Raw genomic sequence first — 17,898 nt, 5'->3', positions numbered from 1 at the left:
AGGGCCCACAAAAACCTGGAGCCTGCTACACCGGTTGATACAGGGGAGGGGTTTGTGTTGCTGACAGGTTTAACCCCTTAAGGACAGAGCCAATTTCCATTTTTGCGTTTTCGTTTTTCCCTCCTTAAAAGGTCATAGCACTTGCATTTTTCCACCTAGAAACCCACATGAGCCCTTATTTTTTGCGTCACTGATTGTACTTTGCAATGACAGGCTGAATTTTTGCATAAAGTACACTGCGAAACCAAAAAAAAATTCAAAGTGTGGTGAAATTGAAAAAAAAAACAACGCATTTTGTTTATTTGGGGGAAATGTGTTTTTACGCCATTCGCCCTGGGGTAAAACTGACTTGTTATATATGTTCCTCAAGTCGTTACGATTATAACGATATGTAACATGTATAACTTTTATATTATCTGATAGCCTGTAAAAAATTCAAACCATTGTTAACAAATATATGTCACTTAAAATCGCTCTATTCCCAGGCTTATAGCGCTTTTATCCTTTGGTCTATGGGGCTGTGTGAGGTGTCATTTTTTTGCGCCATGATATGTTCTTTCTATCGGTACCTTGATTGCGCATATACGACTTTTTGATCGCTTTTTATTAAAATTTTTCTGGATTTGATGCAACCAAAAATGCGCCTTTTTTTGCGCTGACGTCGTTTATCATGCGAGATCAGGAATGTGATTAATTAATAGTTCGGGCGATTACGCACGCGGCGATACCAAACATGTTTATTTATTTATTTATTTATTTGTTTACTTTTATTAATAACCTGGGAAAAGGGGGGTGATTCAGACTTTTATTAGGGGAGGGGACTTTTTACTATTAACAACACTTTTTTTTTTAATTTTTACACTTATACTAGAAGTCCCCCAGGGGGGCTTCTAGTATAAGTGCTTTGATCTCTCATAGAGATCACTGCAGCATAGATATGCTGCATAGATCCATGAGATAGGCACTCGTTTACTTCCGGCTGCTGCAGCCGGAAGTAAACGAGTGCCGAGTCGGGGACGGCGCCATCTTGGAGTGGTCCCCGGCCGGCTTCAGTTACGGAGATCGCTCCTCCGGGATAACATCCCAGAGGAGCGATCTCCCCACTAGACACCAGGGATGACGCTGCTTCCAGTAATCGGATGCAGCTGTCAACTTTGACAGCTGCATCTGATTACTGTATTAGCGGGCACGGCGATCGGACCGTGCCCGCTAATACCTGCGGTCCTGGGCTACAAGCGGCACTCGGGACCGCCGCGGTTCAGAGCGCGGCCCCGCTCTGAACGTCCCTAACGGCATCAGGGCGTAAATATACGCCCTATGTCGTTAAGGGGTTAAAGGGGTAGTGCGGCGGTAAACAATTATTCACAGAATAACACACATTACAAAAGTTATACAACTTTGTAATGTATGTTATGTCTGTGAATGGCCCCCTTCCCAGTGTCCCACCACCCCCACCCGTGTACCCGGAAATGTGGTGCGGTATACACACCTGTCACGTGCTGTCTCGTCTCCGATCTTCAGTCTGCGATGTAGTCTTCGGACGGCCCGGCCGAATCCCTCCGAGCGTCCTGAGTGCCGGCCGCCCTCTTCAGCGTCATCAGATGCTCAGCCGCGATTGGCTGAGCACAGTTTGGCTCAGCCAATCGCGGCTGAGCAGACGATGACGCGGCAGAGGGCAAACGGCACTCAGGACGCTCGGAGGGATTCGGCCGAAGACGACATCGCTGACTGAAGATCGGAGACGAGTCGGCACGTGACAGGTATGTATAGCGCACCACACTTCCGGGTACACGTGCGGGGGTGGTGGGACACGGGGAAGGGGGCCATTCACAGACATAACATACATTACAAAGTTGTATAACTTTGTAATGTGTGTTATTCTGTGAATAATTGTTTACCGCCGCACTACCCCTTTAACTCACAAAGGTTTATTTAGAGTGAATAGAACTATAAATGCCGCCATACACATTAGTAATACACGGGCAGAACTGGACTACTGTGTATGGTTACCTCCCAAATGCAAAGACCTGAAGAAACTCACTGTGTCTCCGTCCTGAAGATGTACGCCGTCTCTCTTGCATCCGGAGAGGACTCCCTCCCCATAGCAGCAGAATCACGCAAGAAGACGCGGAAAATGTTCTTCTGGTTGGTGTGAAGTTTAATTTCACATCGTTCTACCCGAAACTCGGATGAGTGATCAAATACAATGAAACGTCCTCCCCTAAGATACAATAAAAGCACAAACAAAGTTACAATAGTCCAGAAACTGTGCTGTATATTTCTCTTATATGGTTGACAAGTGCTTGGAGACAAATACTAGTGGTAGCCATAGGGAGATTTTTAGATATATTGAATGGCACCATACACCGAACACCATATGTGCAACCTACGCAGTGAACATGGGCCTAGTAGAGGGGGGTAACATTCTGAAAGTAGCTTTCTGCCATTTATTAGACCGTATAGGGACTGAATCAGAAGACCGAAGTTCAGACTCACTCTCTGACGCGAGACAGCAGCAGACAGTCATTGAAGAGGTGCAGGTAGACAGGCCGGGTGGTGACCTTCCATTTAATGCTCATGGAATTGAACTCCAGAGACGTCACCTCTCCGTGTTTTACAAGACGCCGCGACTGAGAGATGAGGGGAAAGATCTGAAAAGACAAAAAGTACTGAAACTTTAAAGGTGTTATGCAGGATTAAAAAAAAAAAAAAAAAAGCTCCACCCTGTCCTCAGATTGTGTGTAGTATTACAATTCAGCTTTAATGGAACGGAGCACCTTAACTAAGGACAAGAGAGGTGATGTTTCTGGAAGAAGGTGGCCATGTTTTTGTAAGCCTGGTTAGCCCCTTTTAACCTTTATGGTTAACTCCAGACTGGCCAGATTCTATCTACAGTATATTAAAATTCCTTTAAAAGCGGCACTATGAGCAGTTTTGGGCCAGTGAACCTGCTGATATGAGCCAGCTGCTACCTTTGGAATCCCGGGCTGTCCTCCTTATTCCGGTCGGGTCCATTATAGTGGTGTTTTTGGCTATTTGCTAATATGCTAATTAGCGTGCTCGGACCATTTGGGGCATTCCCCATGCTCCCGGAGCACCCGCTCGGCCACCCTAGCCTGCCCCCTCCTGGCCCGCCCACTATGCATATTCATATTTGCATAGCTAGCCCGCTTGTTACGGAGCATGTGCAGGAAGCAGCCTGACCCCAGTCGGACAAAGCTGCAGTTCAAGCCTACGTATCCTACTGTAACGCACGGCTATTCTGGGAAACACCCTGGGAAGTCTGCTCAACCCGGTGCAGGGGCCTGGAACCTAGTACTACCCTAGCAGGATGGGTACCCCGACACTATAGGACATAAGACGGTCAGATGAGAGCGATCTATACATGAGTACGAGTATCTTCTCTTCTCTACTACAATATGCCAGCAGAGTACATTGCTACATTGGACACTCAAGACACTCCTCTACTCCATTCTGCTCCTACCTACAAAGTCTATACAACTACCTCTTGCCTCCACCTGCATTCTAAGGTGTTATCGCCTTGTATTGCACTGAAGATCCTACGTAAACAGAAGTTATCCTGTTTAAGCTATTGGACTCTGGTCTATTATCCTCACCTGCACCTACACACCAGGTGAGGAATAATACATGTGGTGACCACTTGTCCAGTGGTGGGTCTCAGCACCACTCCAGGCTACAGTGACAAGTGCCCAAGTGACCCTACACCCACAACATGGCATAGGCTACCCTGGCATACGGCACCAGCACTCACCTTACACTCAAACTGAATCTTCTGGTTGAGCAGAATCAGCTCCTCAGTGTCCTTCATCCTCTGCACGCTCTCATTACAGTCTCGTATCAGCTGCCAAACAGACAAAATATTTTCACAGGTTATTCTCTTTATTCTTGGATGTTTGTTAGCAGTAAACTGCATTACATTATGTAGCTTATTGAGCATTGTCTACACTGGATATAGATGTGGCCACTTAAAGGGAACCTCTCACCATGAAAAGGCTACCCACCATGAAAAGGCTACCTAATCTATCAGCATTACTTAATAGAACAGAGCAGATTCATATATATCTTTATGGGAAAAGATTTAGTATAACTTTTAAATTATTGATTAAAATCTCAGATCTTTTCATGCTAAAGAGTCCAGTCCATTGGAGTGACCCCGCCCCCTGGACTCCTTAACTCAGAAACAACACATTACAAGTTATACTTAATCTTTTCCCACAAATTTATATATCAATCTGCTCAGCTCTTCCTGCTCTCTAACATAGTGGTGATAGATTAGATAGCATTGTCTTGGTGCCCGTTTCCCTTTAATTATGATTAAAAGATTTTTCTTGAACCAGTGAACTGGTCCCATGACTGCATGATGTCATGGCATGGACATCCGAAGAACCATATAAACAAGCCCTTTAATGATCTTCTGCTTGGTCTTCTGGACGCCTCCCTTCTCTCTGAGTGAGTGTCTCTATAAATCCTGTATATTTGTATCTGAGAGTCACATAGAGCTGAAGAGCTTATAGCAGGTCAAGAGGCGTCTTGTGAGTGAGTGACGCCGCCTCAAGTGCCCTTGTAGGTCTCTGCTAGTCAACAAGTCAATGGATTCAGTCCACACAACCTGATGTAAGACTGTTAATAGAGGCTATTGTGACTATAAGTGCCTATACGCCCTTTATTTCTTAAAGGGGTTGCCCACTTTATAGTAAAATTGTTCAGTGTACAGTATTAAGTGTACTCACTGTATATACTGACAGCAGCTGTGTACAGCATAGAGCTAAAAGTAGGCTCCCCTCCTCCAGGCTGTGCGGTCCTGCTCTGTGGTGACTCTGTGGTGTGGTGTCCATAAGATGGCCGACATGGAGGAGTATGTGACACCCCCCCTCCCCCCCTAGTGTTCTCCATTGGCAAATACAGGCTCAGTGGAGGACACTGGGGGCGGGGCATAGTCACATGCTCCTCCATGTCCACCATCTTATGGACAGACTCACCACAGAGCAGGACAGCACAGCCTGGAGGAGGGGAGTCTGATTTTAGCTCTGAGATACACAGGGAGCTGCTGTCCGTATATACAGTGAGTACATAGGGAGCTGCTGTCAGTATATACAATGAGTACACAGGGAGCTGCCGTCAGTATATACAGTGAGTACACAGGGAGCTGCCGTCAGTATATACAGTGAGTACACAGGGAGCTGCCGTCAGTATATACAGTGAGTACACAGGGAGCCGCTGTCAGTATATACAATGAGTACACTGTACACAGGGAGCAGCTGTCAGTATATACAGTGAGTACACAGGAGCTACTGTCAGTATATACAGTGAGTACACCGGGAGCTGCCGTCAGTATATACAGTGAGTACACAGGGAGCTGCTGTCAGTATATACAGTGAGTACACAGGGAGCTGCTGTCAGTATATACAATGAGTACACAGGGAGCTGCTGTCAGTATATACAGTGGGTACACAGGAGCTACTGTCAGTATATACAGTGAGTACACAGGGAGCTGCTGTCAGTATATACAATGAGTGCACAGGGAGCTGCCGTCAGTATATACAGTGAGTACACAGGGAGCTGCAGTCAGTATATACAGTGAGTACACAGGGAGCTCCAGTCAGTATATACAGTGAGTGCACAGGGAGCTGCTGTCAGTATATACAGTGAGTACACTGGGAGCTGCTGTCAGTATATACAGTGAGTACACAGGGAGCTGCTGTCAGTATATACAGTGAGTACACAGGGAGCTGCTGTCAGTATATACAGTGAGTACACAGGGAGCTGCTGTCAGTATATACAGTGAGTACACTTACTAATACTGTACACTAAGCAATTATACTATAAAGTAGCCACCCCCTGTAAAGGAGCTTTCTGACTAAAGACACAGGATAGGTCACACATGTATTTTTTACAGTGTCCAGCATGCAGAAATACGTGTCTGACCCCGTTTTTCTGTACGTTAAAATTAAACATTTAATACTGGATCCGTTAGGCAGCAAAAACGCAATGTGGACCCAGCCTTCGGGTCCTATTACACAGAGCGACTTTTAACGATTAACGATAAACGATCGCAAACGAGATTGTTTATCGTCAACCAGAAATCGTTCACCATATTACACAGAACGATAGTCGTTAGATACGATCATTACGATCGTTACTATGATCGTTTCTTCCTTCTGATCCCAGCAACACAATGGGCAATGTGCTGTTACACAGAACGATTATCGTTTATATTCGAATGATATAACGATTTTTAGCACAATAATCGTCCAGTGTGATAATCGTCCCTGTATGATTATTGGATCCCTCCCCAAAACTTCCCTAAGGAAATCTTATCTCCTGGCCAACAATCACTTCCAGGTATCAGAGGACACAACCCACAGCCCCTACCTTCTCCAGTGCATTGTGGGCCTCGGTGGCTTGCAGCTCTTCAGTAGATCCTGGGGCTGAACGCTTCAGAATATTCTGTGGAAAGATGTAGAGAAAGAGCATGAGAGTTATCATCAGTTTTAGGGGGTTCTAGATGTATACAAATAAAGCTTATTCATTCTATACGGCAGTGTTCCCCTCCAGCTGTTACACAACCATCACAGAGTGTACAGTGTAATACACCTCTATAGGGGAAAGTTTACACACATTTAAAGGGGGACTCCAGAGTAAAAAAAAAAATAATTTTAAATGACCTGGTGTCAAAAAGTTAAACAGACTTGTAAATTTCTTTTATTTAAAATCTCCAGCCTACCAATACTTACCAGCTGCTGTATGTCCTGCAGGAAGTGGTCTATTCTTTCCAGTCTGACACAGTGCTCTCTGCTGCCACCTCTGTCCATGTCTGGAACTGTCCAAGGCAGCAGCAAATCCCCATAGAAAACATCTGCTGCTCTGGACAGTTCCTGACATGGACAGAGGTGGCAGAAAAGAGCACTGTGTCAGACTGGAAATAATACACCACTTCCTGCAGGACATACAGCAGCTGATAAGTACTGGGAGACTGGCGATTTTTTAAATAGAAGTAAATTATAAAATCTGTATAACTTTCTGGCACCAGTTGATTTTGAAACATTTTTTTCCCTCTGGAATACCCCTTTATGATTATGATAAAGAACTACATTACTTGTAGGAGCAGCCGCAGACGAGTGATCCTCTGGAAGGGAAGGATGAGGAACGATTTGAGGCTCAGTCTTTGGCACACAGGGTCGCTCTCTAGCTTGGCCAAAACTTGCTGGAAACGCGGGTTACCATTTCTGTCATAGAGACGAACACAAGTCAGTCATGTTACCACAATGGCCACATATATTTCCCTATAATATAACAGCCTCTTGGCTGTACTGTGAGCAGTGGGACCCTCCGGGTGGGCAGGCCGGATCTATCACTTACATTAACGTTTGATAGGTCCTGTCCTGGTAACTCTGGTTGGTGACGTATGGTCGGTAGACCCTGCGGAAGTTGGGCTCATGGTTGATCACCACATCGCACACTTGGAAGTTGTACATGTTGCTTTCAAATTCTTCTTCCAAGTCAAAAAGGAAACTGATCAGAAAGAAAACACATCAATAAACCATCAAGGGCTCCGACCCCTAAAATCCTCAATAGATGAGCTGCCAGCTGAATCTCCATGCTGACTGATAACTGCTAGTGGCATCCTTACTACTTTATGCAATAGTGGAAATAGATGATCGGCACTACTGTGTATACGGGAGACTACGGAGCAATCCTTCTCTATCACTTGCACTGTCTTCTCGCCCACTCACAGCACACGTTACAGATGCTGTAGGAGGAAGTCACATGGGGAGAGGAAGTGTAGCCACACCCTAGGTGAGTCTTACTCTGGCTTTGGTAGAAGAAGGACGCAAGCCAGAACGGTCCCTGCAGTAGCCAAGTAGGGTCCTGGCTTATGCCAGGTCCCCTGTGGAGGTTTTTAGTTTGGTCTCTACTAAACGGTCGCTTATCTAAAATAAAAGCAGGTGTGCCACCATACCTGTGTGCCCAACTAGGGGACCTGTGTGACCACTATAGGGATACTGATGTGAGACTGTGTAGCGGAAGGGTGCTCTGGAAGCAAAATAGCTATGTAATAACTGACTGAAACAAAGAATCCGGCACTCACATACTCCTACATCCATACTACTATACTGTGCCCATAGGGGATGTCACCCAGACTTCCTCAGAATGGTGGGCAGAAGTTATTTTCTTCAATTGCAGTTCATCCCAAACAAGCTCAGCGGGTTGAAGTCTGGAGGCTATACCGGCTATTCCATTGTTTGGTACCTACTGACGGCTTCTTGTTTTCCTAGGTTGCTTTGACATAACCCAGAAGTGTGTACTGGCTCAGTGTTTGCTCTAATATAAACCCCTGACCATCTAAGCGTACATCAGAGGGTATTGCATGGCACAGTGTGCAGGATACCAACTGGGATCCAGCAAGAGAGTCCCAGACCATCACGCTTCCCACTCCTTAGTGTGGCGTCACATGCTTTCACCTCCTCGATGATATACAGAACCCTGCCTGATGTCATTTTGTTTCATCACTCATTTTTACAATCGACCGGCCAATTTGCAGATAGACGTCTACTCTTCACAGCTGAAATGAAAACCTTCTTTACTGCGCTTGAAGATTCTGCGCTATGAGGAGCTGATCACGCAGACTGCTGACTGTGATGGTAGAGGAAACAAACTATACGGACTGCCACCTTGGCTTCCTCTGCAAATCTTCTGTAGGACAGACCTACACTTCTTATGGTCCCCAAACACTTTAGACTACTGTCGGCCCTACCCACCACTGGTGGCGGGTTCGGATGTCAATCAAGCTTGTATGAGGCAGTCATGAACAACCATCGGCAGATGATGTCGGTGATGCTAGGGGTCGGCCGTAATAAGAGGAAGAAAGAGAGATCCTTATAACACCTACACGTCCCCCATAACAGTGTCACCTACACGTCCCCCATAACAGTGTCACCTACACGTCCCCCATAACAGTGTCACCTACACGTCCCCCATAACAGTGTCACCTACACGTCCCCCATAACAGTGTCACCTACACGTCCCCCATAACAGTGTCACCTACACGTCCCCCATAACAGTGTCACCTACACATCCCCCATAACAGTGTCACCTACACATCCCCCATAACAATGTCATCTACAGATCCGGTGTAATCCGGGGGTGTAACCAGGGAACTCTGACCACTCTGCTCAACCCAGGTAACAAGGTCTGGGGCTTGTGTCACCCTCTAGGACAGGTTGTCTGACACTGGTGGGCAATAGGAGGTGCAAAGACCAAAGAGCCAAAACACAGGCACAAGTATTCTCTCTACTCTGAAGTATTCTACTCATTCTACTTCCAAAGTTCAAGCAGAGCACAGTACTACTTTGGGGTGGGACTCTCTCGACATCCTCCTCTCTACTTCTCTGAACCTCTTCTACCTCTCAGCATGCAACTCAGTCAGCACAGCTGTACCTCTCCTTGAGTTCTCAGCACAGGTGGTGTCACTAAAGATTAAAGTATATTATCAAGTCAAGATCCTACTGTATATCACTGTATTAAGCCTTCCTGCAGTAAAGAAGAGTTTATTTTAACTGGACTCAGTGGTTATTCACTTTCTCCTTGGGTCATCTTCCTTTTCTGTGGGTGGCGGTATCAATAGTCCGGGTGGGTCCCAACTCCACTCTGGACCACCGTGATAAGCGCCCAAGGGACCCCCTCACGTCCCGGCAGGTTACCGACCACAGTGTGCCACCATACCTGTGTGCCCAACCAGCACTGGCGTTACGACAACCCAACATCTGGCTGAGCTATATTCCGACCAGCCACCACAGAAGTGGCGTCGCACATTACCATCTAGCAAGTATCCGGTCGAGCGTACACCACAATCTCATAAGAAGAGGATACTCACTCCGCGCTGGCGTCCCGGACTTCAGACAGACGGGAGAAAAGCCACTGCCGATCCTGAGCGCTCAGAATCTCCTGCAACTCTGCGTTTCGCTGAAAATGATCCACAGCGATGTTGAGACTGCGCAGGTATAGCGCCTCCGACATGATGAGCTCAAACTTAGCCTGGTGACGGGATAGAGCAGAAACTGTCAAAGAACAATCCGGGTTTATATGATTAGACTCATACATTGTAACAGATTCTCAGCTGTGTGAGCAGGGTTAGGATTGTCAGCCTCTAAATGATGAACAGCAAGGGATAGGTCCAGCACAGACAGACCATGTTAGTCACCCACACATAACCCCTTAATAGTACAGATCCCCCATAACAGTGTCATCTACACATCCCCCCATAACAGTGTCATCTACACATCCCCCCATAACAGTGTCATCTACACATCCCCCCATAACAGTGTCATCTACACATCCCCCCCATAACAGTGTCATCTACACATCCCCCCCATAAGTGTCATCTACACATCCCCCCCATAACAGTGTCATCTACACATCCCCCCATAACAGTGTCATCTACACATCCCCCCATAACAGTGTCCTCTACACATCCCCCCATAACAGTGTCATCTACACATGCCCCCATAAGTGTCATCTACACATCCCCCATAACAGTGTCATCTACACATCCCCCAGAACACAGTGTCACCTACACATCCCCCATAACAGTGTCATCTACACATCCCCCATAACACAGTGTCATCTACACATCCCCCATAACACAGTGTCATCTACACATCCCCCATAACACAGTGTCATCTACACATCCCCCATAACACAGTCATCTACACATCCCCCATAACAGTGTCATCTACACATCCCCCATAACACATCCCCCATAACACAGTGTCATCTACACATCCCCCATAACGCAGTCATCTACACATCCCCCATAACAGTGTCATCTACACATCCCCCCATAACAGTGTCCTCTACACATCCCCCATAACACATCTACACATCCCCCATAACAGTGTCATCTACACATCCCCTATATGCCCATCTTCCACAAACAGCGCCATACTTATCCATAGGTTGTGTGTGGTACAGCAGGTACAGTACCAGACAGAGCTGTGGAACTATTTCTGGAAGAAAGCAGCCATGTTTTTCTACTTCTGAACAATCTCTTGTTCCATCAGGGATCAGCCAATCTGCCCCTTCCATAGTTATTGTAGGACTGTCCTCTCACCTCCTGCAGCTTCTGCTCCTCTCGGGTCATTGACATGAAGGTCACACTGTCCCGGATTTTGGGAATGTCCTGCCATAGGGAGTCTGCGGAGGAGACGGACAGACGCTGCAGGTAGGAGTTCTGGGATGATAGGATCCTCCTCCGCACTCTGGGGGAGCTGGGCAGGTTCTCCTCTGCTGGGGAATCACCCGGCTTCTGTCTCTGGATCTCCTGGTTCAGGGCCACATCGCTGTACTCCTGATACAGAAGGTTGGCTGCAGGAACGAGAAGACGTCAGACAAGAACAACAACATTACACTGAACTTTGGCCTGGACTTCTCAGACTTTATGCCTCACTTTATGACTAAACAGTATTTATAGGACGTACCTAAGGGGCTAGTCACATCGCACAACTAAGTTACAACCTGAAGAGTTAGGAGACTATAAGCTGATCACAGTGATCGGCACAATCCTTGGGACAGACTATTTCCCTTTAGCACCCCTAGAGGTAATATGAGGCATTACAACATTTAAATCAATAGGTTATCTACTAAAGGGGCAGACATGGTGGAGTCTCCAGAGCAAGGGATACCTGGAAGGTCTGTTCTGTGTAAGAGGGGAAGACTTACAAGAGTTTATGAAAGTGGAGTAACGCCGGTGCATGCTCATTGATGATTCTAACGAAGGTGGTTTGGTCCTGCTGCGGCTCCCTCTTGGAAAAAACAAACAAAACAAAAAGTGTAGGGTTAAAAAGAAACTCGGAACAGTAATGTAATGTATGTACACAATGACCTCACCAGCAGAATAGAGAGTGCAGCTCTGGAGTATAATACAGGGTGTAACTCAGGATCAGTAATGTAATGTATGTACACAGTGACCCCAGCAGCAGAATAGTGAATATGACTCAGGATCAGTAAATAATAAGTATGCCCGCAGTCTTATAGAGGACTGCGTGTATTTCAACCATATCTTGAGTCAATGACCATAGAGCTTGTGGTCTTACCTTAGTAGTACAGATTCGGGACTTTGGGATGGCTTCTCTCTCTTGGTGTGGAGTCCTTCCTCTGCAGAGACAAAGAATATCTGTCTCTGTATGTGTGTGTATATATATATATATATATATATATATATATATATATATATATATATATATGGGAACGGCAAGTATAGGTGGCTTCAGCTGACCATTTCCAAGGTGGTTCTAACGAGGGCAATATATAAAAATATAGTAGCCGTATCCTATGCTGTAGAGACTATAAGAACATAAGGTAGCGCTACACTGTGCTTGTTAACGTGGAGCTCCTCGTCTCTAAACTTCAAGAGCTTGTGGCCCTCCAACTGTCAAAAAACTACAACTCCCATCATGGCTTGATGGACATATTTATACAGTGGTGCCTTGGATTACGAGCATAATTCGTTCGGGACCATGCTTGTAATCCAAATCCACTCTTAAACCAAAGCAAATTTTCCCATAAGAAATCATAGAAATGCAGACAATTGGTTCCACACCCCAAAAATCATTATTTATTCTGAATAACATGTAAAACAGATGAAACAAACATTCAGAAACAGCAGAATCTGTGATATTATAAGTTACTGTATAGTATAAAAATCAGCATGTGGTGTATAATGTATAGTAACTGTATAACCCTGATAACACAGCAGCAGCTGGATATGTGATGTATAAGTTACTGTACAGTATAGCAGTCAGCATGTGGTATATAATGTATAGTAACTGTATAACCCTGATAACACAGCAGCTGGATATGTGATATATAAGTTACCGTACAGTATAGCAGCATGTGGTGTATAATGTATAGTAACTGTATAACCCTGATAACACAGCAGCTGGATATGTGATATATAAGTTACTGTACAGTATAGCAGCATGTGGTATATAATGTATAGTAACTGCATAACCCTGATAACATAGCAGCAGATTGTAGATACAGGATGGAGCTGCAGATCCCCATAATGCAGTAGTGTAGTACAACAGGCTAGAATAGAGAAGCAGGGCAGCTGTCAGAGGTCTGTGTGGTCACATGACAGCAGTGGGGAAGGGGTGTGTGTTCAGCATGGACCAATCAGGAAGTGAGAATCACAGAGCTGTGCGGTAGGACAGTAACAGAAACTTTTCTATACAGCAGTGTGAATGGCTCAGTGTAAGTGCAGGCACATTATAGCAGCAGTGTGTATAGCTGAGTGTGAGTGCAGGCACATTATAGCAGCAGTGTGAATGGCTGAATGTAAGTGCAGGCACATTTTATTAGGAATGAAGAGGATGGGAAACACAAGTACTGACAGAGACTGCAGGGAGCATGAAGGAATGAGCAGGACATACGAGGGCACATACATGCAGCGCTCTCTGTTCGGGGAGAGAGTGGTTACAGCTATGAAGAGATTACCTCCACAGTCCTGTCCCCTGATGAAAGCCCCAGCCTGAAGTGGATCTGCTATGATTTGGAAGGTGAGAGAGACTTCCTGGGTCAGAGTACAGGGCTGTAGACCCCGTTATGCAGACCATGCCCTTCCCCCACTCCTCCTCCCACCCAGTACAGAGAGCTCTTACACCAAAGCAATGCTCTTAAACCAAGTCACAATTTTAAAAAAACTGTGAGCTCTTCTTGCAAAATGCTCTTAATCCAAGTTACTCTTAAACCGAAGTACCGCTGTATTTACATTGAGTGACGCATTAGGGGGTGCCAAATGGCTGTGTTGGGACTTGCAGGGTTGCTGAAGCCTTGTTCCTAGCACAGTTAGTTATAGCTAATGCTGCTGTATGCAGATATTTAGCATTAGAATAGATGGGCAAAGCTGTCTGTCATTAGTCCTGCCAACTTGGCACAGTGTAGCAGGGGGAGCAGGGTAACCATTGGTCACTGCTCACTCTGATACACTAGACAGCTTTCCCAATGTCTATTCCAATACTAACATGCATTATATAGACACCAGGGGAGGCTCAGTGTCTGCATGCATCAACTCAAGTGATATGTAACTGTGCTGGGATCAGGACTTGAGCAGCCCTGCAGTTCTCAACGCAGCTATAAAGGGGCAGCAGAGAGGCTGCATTGCCCCCTTACTGCTGCCTTGCATAAAGCCAGAGCCAGGCCCTAAGGGCCCTATTCCACCGGACGATTATCGTTCAGATTATCGTTAAATGGTTCGAATCTAAACAATAATCGTTCAGTTGAAATGCAGTTAACGATTAACGACCGAACGAGAAATCGTTGATCGCTTTATAAGGCCTGGACCTATTTTTATCGTTGCTCGTTCGCAAAACGTTCGCAAATCGTTCGCATTAAATAAGACATTGTTCGGTCGTTCGCAATAGATACTAACGCAATAGTGAATAAATAGCGAAGAAAAAACTATCGCAATTAGGATCATAAGTAACGATTATCGTTCCATGGAAATGAGTGAACGTTTTCAGGTCTTTCGCAATAGCGGTCATTTGAGATTGTTAATCTTAACGATTATGCAAACGATAATCGTCCGGTGGAATAGGGCCCTAACTTGGCCTACGGCAGGAATGTCTGCTTGGTGTGTCCTCTTCCCACGAGAATCTGGGTAAGACTACTGCTACACTTCCTCCCACCAAGTGACTACTTCCCCAGGGCAGAGCTATACCTCAGCCAACAGTGGAGTCACGCTGTACCAGCTAGCTTGTGACCGGCCGTCTGTCCCTGCTCACTGGCGGGGCAGTCACCACAAATGTAATGCCTAATTTCCCCTGTGGTGGCACTGCAGGGAGATTGAACACTTGGTGTCCTGATGATTACAGCCGATCACTGGTGATCAGATTATTTGTAGACAGCCGGCTGTAGCATGTAAATATTATCCCAGCATATCAGCCAGGCCCAAGGACATTGCTCCAAGCTCCGGGCAAGACGCTCAATTTAGACGACTTGCGTAATTATTGTCTTTGCAGCTTGTGACAGGCCTACCCAGGGACTCGTACATAAACATTGGTGAATGTCACAGGACGACTCCTCAAAGTGGATTTACTTGTATTTAAGGTGTAGTGACCTAGAGAGACGCAATTACCTCCAGCACCTTCCGGTGCTCTGTTGTCAGGTGAGGCGGCCGGGAACCTCTGACATGAAGCCTTATGTAATTAAGGTGACCAAGCCGGTGTCATTGTCCGACTTCAAAACAGGTCTAGGACTATGAAAGGAACCTCTGCCCCCGGGCTTACAGGGACCATATGGTGGTCACACAATTTTGTGCAAAACAAAAACAGATGAATGAAATGTTTAACAATGAGTTATATACAGTAGCGTGTGTAACTATAGGGGGAGCAGAGGTCCCGGCGGCTGAGGTGGCCCCAAGGCTCATAATAAGGCACCAGTATTAGAAATGACAGAGTAGACGGGAGCCATGTTACAGGTTCTGCACCGGGGCACAGGAGCTATACGTTTCGCCTCTGGTTATATACTTGGAATGGAGTTCATTGTTGCTGTCAGCAGACAGTGATATGAAGAATAGCATTGGTAGAGGAGCCACATCACCCAGACCTCTCAGGCTTCAGCTAGACCAGGTATTTGGGGTTATGGCTGCTGACTCTGTTAGATAGGCCAGGAGACACCGGTACCTTTCATATATTTGTCTGCGCTTCTATAATGTAGAATAACATTATAATAAAAAGAGTCAAAGACCCCTGAGCTGATAAATTGTCCGAATCGGCCCTATCATTCCGTGTAATAAACACAACAATCAGCCGATGACAACGATCATTGGCTGATTGTTGATATAGGTTTGGACCTATAATTGTCAGGCGCTGACCGCGTGCTGATGATATGCAAAGAAGAATACATTACCTATCCATGCTGCAGGGCTCCTCTTTCTCTGTGCTTCTCCCCCAGGTCCGCGCTCTGCAGCTTCAGAGCGGCCTGTCTGAGCTGACAGCCAATCACAGGCTGGGACCGCTGTGGCCAGTGACTGGCTGAGCGGCCTGTCAACTGAGGAAGGCCGCTCTGAAGCTGGAGCGCGCGGACCCGGGGAAAAGCACAGAGGAAGAGGAGCCCTGACACCTTGACAGGTAATGTATACAGTTTAAACAAGGGCTGTAAGGACATCGGTAACAATGTCCCTGCAGCCAGGGCCGCTTTAACCAGAGGGCACATGGTGCACGTGCACCGGGCCCACTGGTTAAAGGGGCCCCCCGAGCAGGCCGGCCGTTGCTATGTGCGACCAGTGCGGTCGCACAGGGCTCCGGCCACCAGCCTGTCAGGGGGGAGCGCCATGGATGGGTAATCTACTTACCCCTCCATGGCGCCCCCTGCAGGGCCCCCCACGTCCGCCGCTGCCCCCGCCCGCCTGCTGCCGCTGCGGCGCTTCAGCGTTACTGACAGAGAGAGAGCCATTGGCTCCCACCCTGTCAGTCACTCTTGTGGCCGCACTTCCTGCGGTCACAAGAGGCCGCACTCTCCCTCTAGCACCCGACGTCACTGGAGCGTCGGCGCGAGGGTAAGGGGAGTGCAGCCTCTTGTGACCGCAGGAAGTGCGGCCACAGGAGGGAAGAGAAGAGGAACGCGTGGACCTAGGTGAGTAACAGTGTTTGTTTTTTTCAATGTTATATGGGAGGGGGAGCTATATACTATGGGGGGGGGGGCACAGGGGGGCTATATACTATGGGGGGGCACAGGGGGCTATATACTATGGGGGGGCACAGGGGGCTATATACTATGGGGGAGGACAGGGGGCTATATACTATGGGGGAGCACAGGGGGCTATATACTACTGGGGAGCACAGGGGAGCTATATACTATGGGGGAGCACAGGGGGCTATATACTACTGGGGAGCACAGGGGGCCTATATACTATGGGGGAGCACAGGGGAGCTATATACTATGGGGGAGCACAGGGGAGCTATATACTATGGGGGAGCACAGGGGGCTATATACTACTGGGGAGCACAGGGGGCTATATACTATGGGGGAGCTCAGGGGAGCTATATACTATGGGGGAGCACAGGGGAGCTATATACTATGGGGGAGCACAGGGGAGCTATATACTATGGGGGAGCACAGGGCTATATACTACTGGGGAGCACAGGGGGCTATATACTACTGGGGAGCACAGGGGAGCTATATACTACGGGGGAGCACAGGGGGCTATATACTACTGGGGAGCACAGGGGGCTATATACTACTGGGGAGCACAGGGAGCTATATACTATGGGGGAGCACAGGGAGCTATATACTACTGGGGAGCACAGGGAGCTATATACTACTGGGGAGCACAGGGGGCTATATACTACTGGGGAGCACAGGGAGCTATATACTATGGGGGAGCACAGGGGAGCTATATACTATGGGGGAGCACAGGGGAGCTATATACTATGGGGGAGCACAGGGGAGCTATATACTATGGGGGAGCACAGGGGACTATATACTACTGGGGAGCACAGGGGTCTATATACTACTGGGGAGCACAGGGGTCTATATACTATGGGGAGCACAGGGAAGCTATATACTACTGGGGAGCACAGGGGAGCTATATACTACTGGGGAGCACAGGGGAGCTATATACTACTGGGGAGCACAGGGGAGCTATATACTACTGGGGAGCACAGGGGGCTATATACTACTGGGGAGCACAGGGGGCTATATACTATGGGGGAGCACAGGGGGCTATATACTATGGGGGAGCACTGGGGAGCTATATACTATTGGGGAGCACAGGGGGCTATATACTATTGGGGAGCACAGGGAGCTATATACTATTGAGGAGCACAGGGGTCTATATACTATGGGGGAGAGCACAGGGGGGCTATATATTATGGAGAG

At 47.2% G+C, this 17,898-nt stretch overlaps 1 protein-coding gene across 1 annotated transcript in view; it reads right to left on the bottom strand.

The window, feature by feature from the left end:
• Positions 1 to 17,898, bottom strand: part of LOC138799060 (uncharacterized) — a 45,486-nt gene that overhangs the window by 9,229 nt on the left and 18,359 nt on the right. Inside the window, exons 3-12 of the mRNA XM_069979815.1 lie at positions 12,114 to 12,174; positions 11,740 to 11,822; positions 11,132 to 11,385; positions 9,896 to 10,056; positions 7,381 to 7,533; positions 7,118 to 7,247; positions 6,394 to 6,468; positions 3,773 to 3,862; positions 2,497 to 2,651; positions 2,042 to 2,221 (exon numbers count right to left, since the gene is read on the bottom strand). Coding sequence (XP_069835916.1) covers positions 2,042 to 2,221; positions 2,497 to 2,651; positions 3,773 to 3,862; positions 6,394 to 6,468; positions 7,118 to 7,247; positions 7,381 to 7,533; positions 9,896 to 10,056; positions 11,132 to 11,385; positions 11,740 to 11,822; positions 12,114 to 12,174 — 1,342 coding nt within the window. The remainder of the gene's footprint in view (positions 1 to 2,041; positions 2,222 to 2,496; positions 2,652 to 3,772; positions 3,863 to 6,393; positions 6,469 to 7,117; positions 7,248 to 7,380; positions 7,534 to 9,895; positions 10,057 to 11,131; positions 11,386 to 11,739; positions 11,823 to 12,113; positions 12,175 to 17,898) is intronic.

Source organism: Dendropsophus ebraccatus, chromosome 8 (genome assembly GCF_027789765.1).
Source record: "Dendropsophus ebraccatus isolate aDenEbr1 chromosome 8, aDenEbr1.pat, whole genome shotgun sequence".
In the NCBI taxonomy this organism is placed as follows: Eukaryota; Metazoa; Chordata; class Amphibia; order Anura; family Hylidae; genus Dendropsophus; species Dendropsophus ebraccatus.
The sequence above is the reverse complement of the archived record's forward strand: the minus strand, read 5'-3'. Positions and strand labels throughout refer to the sequence as shown.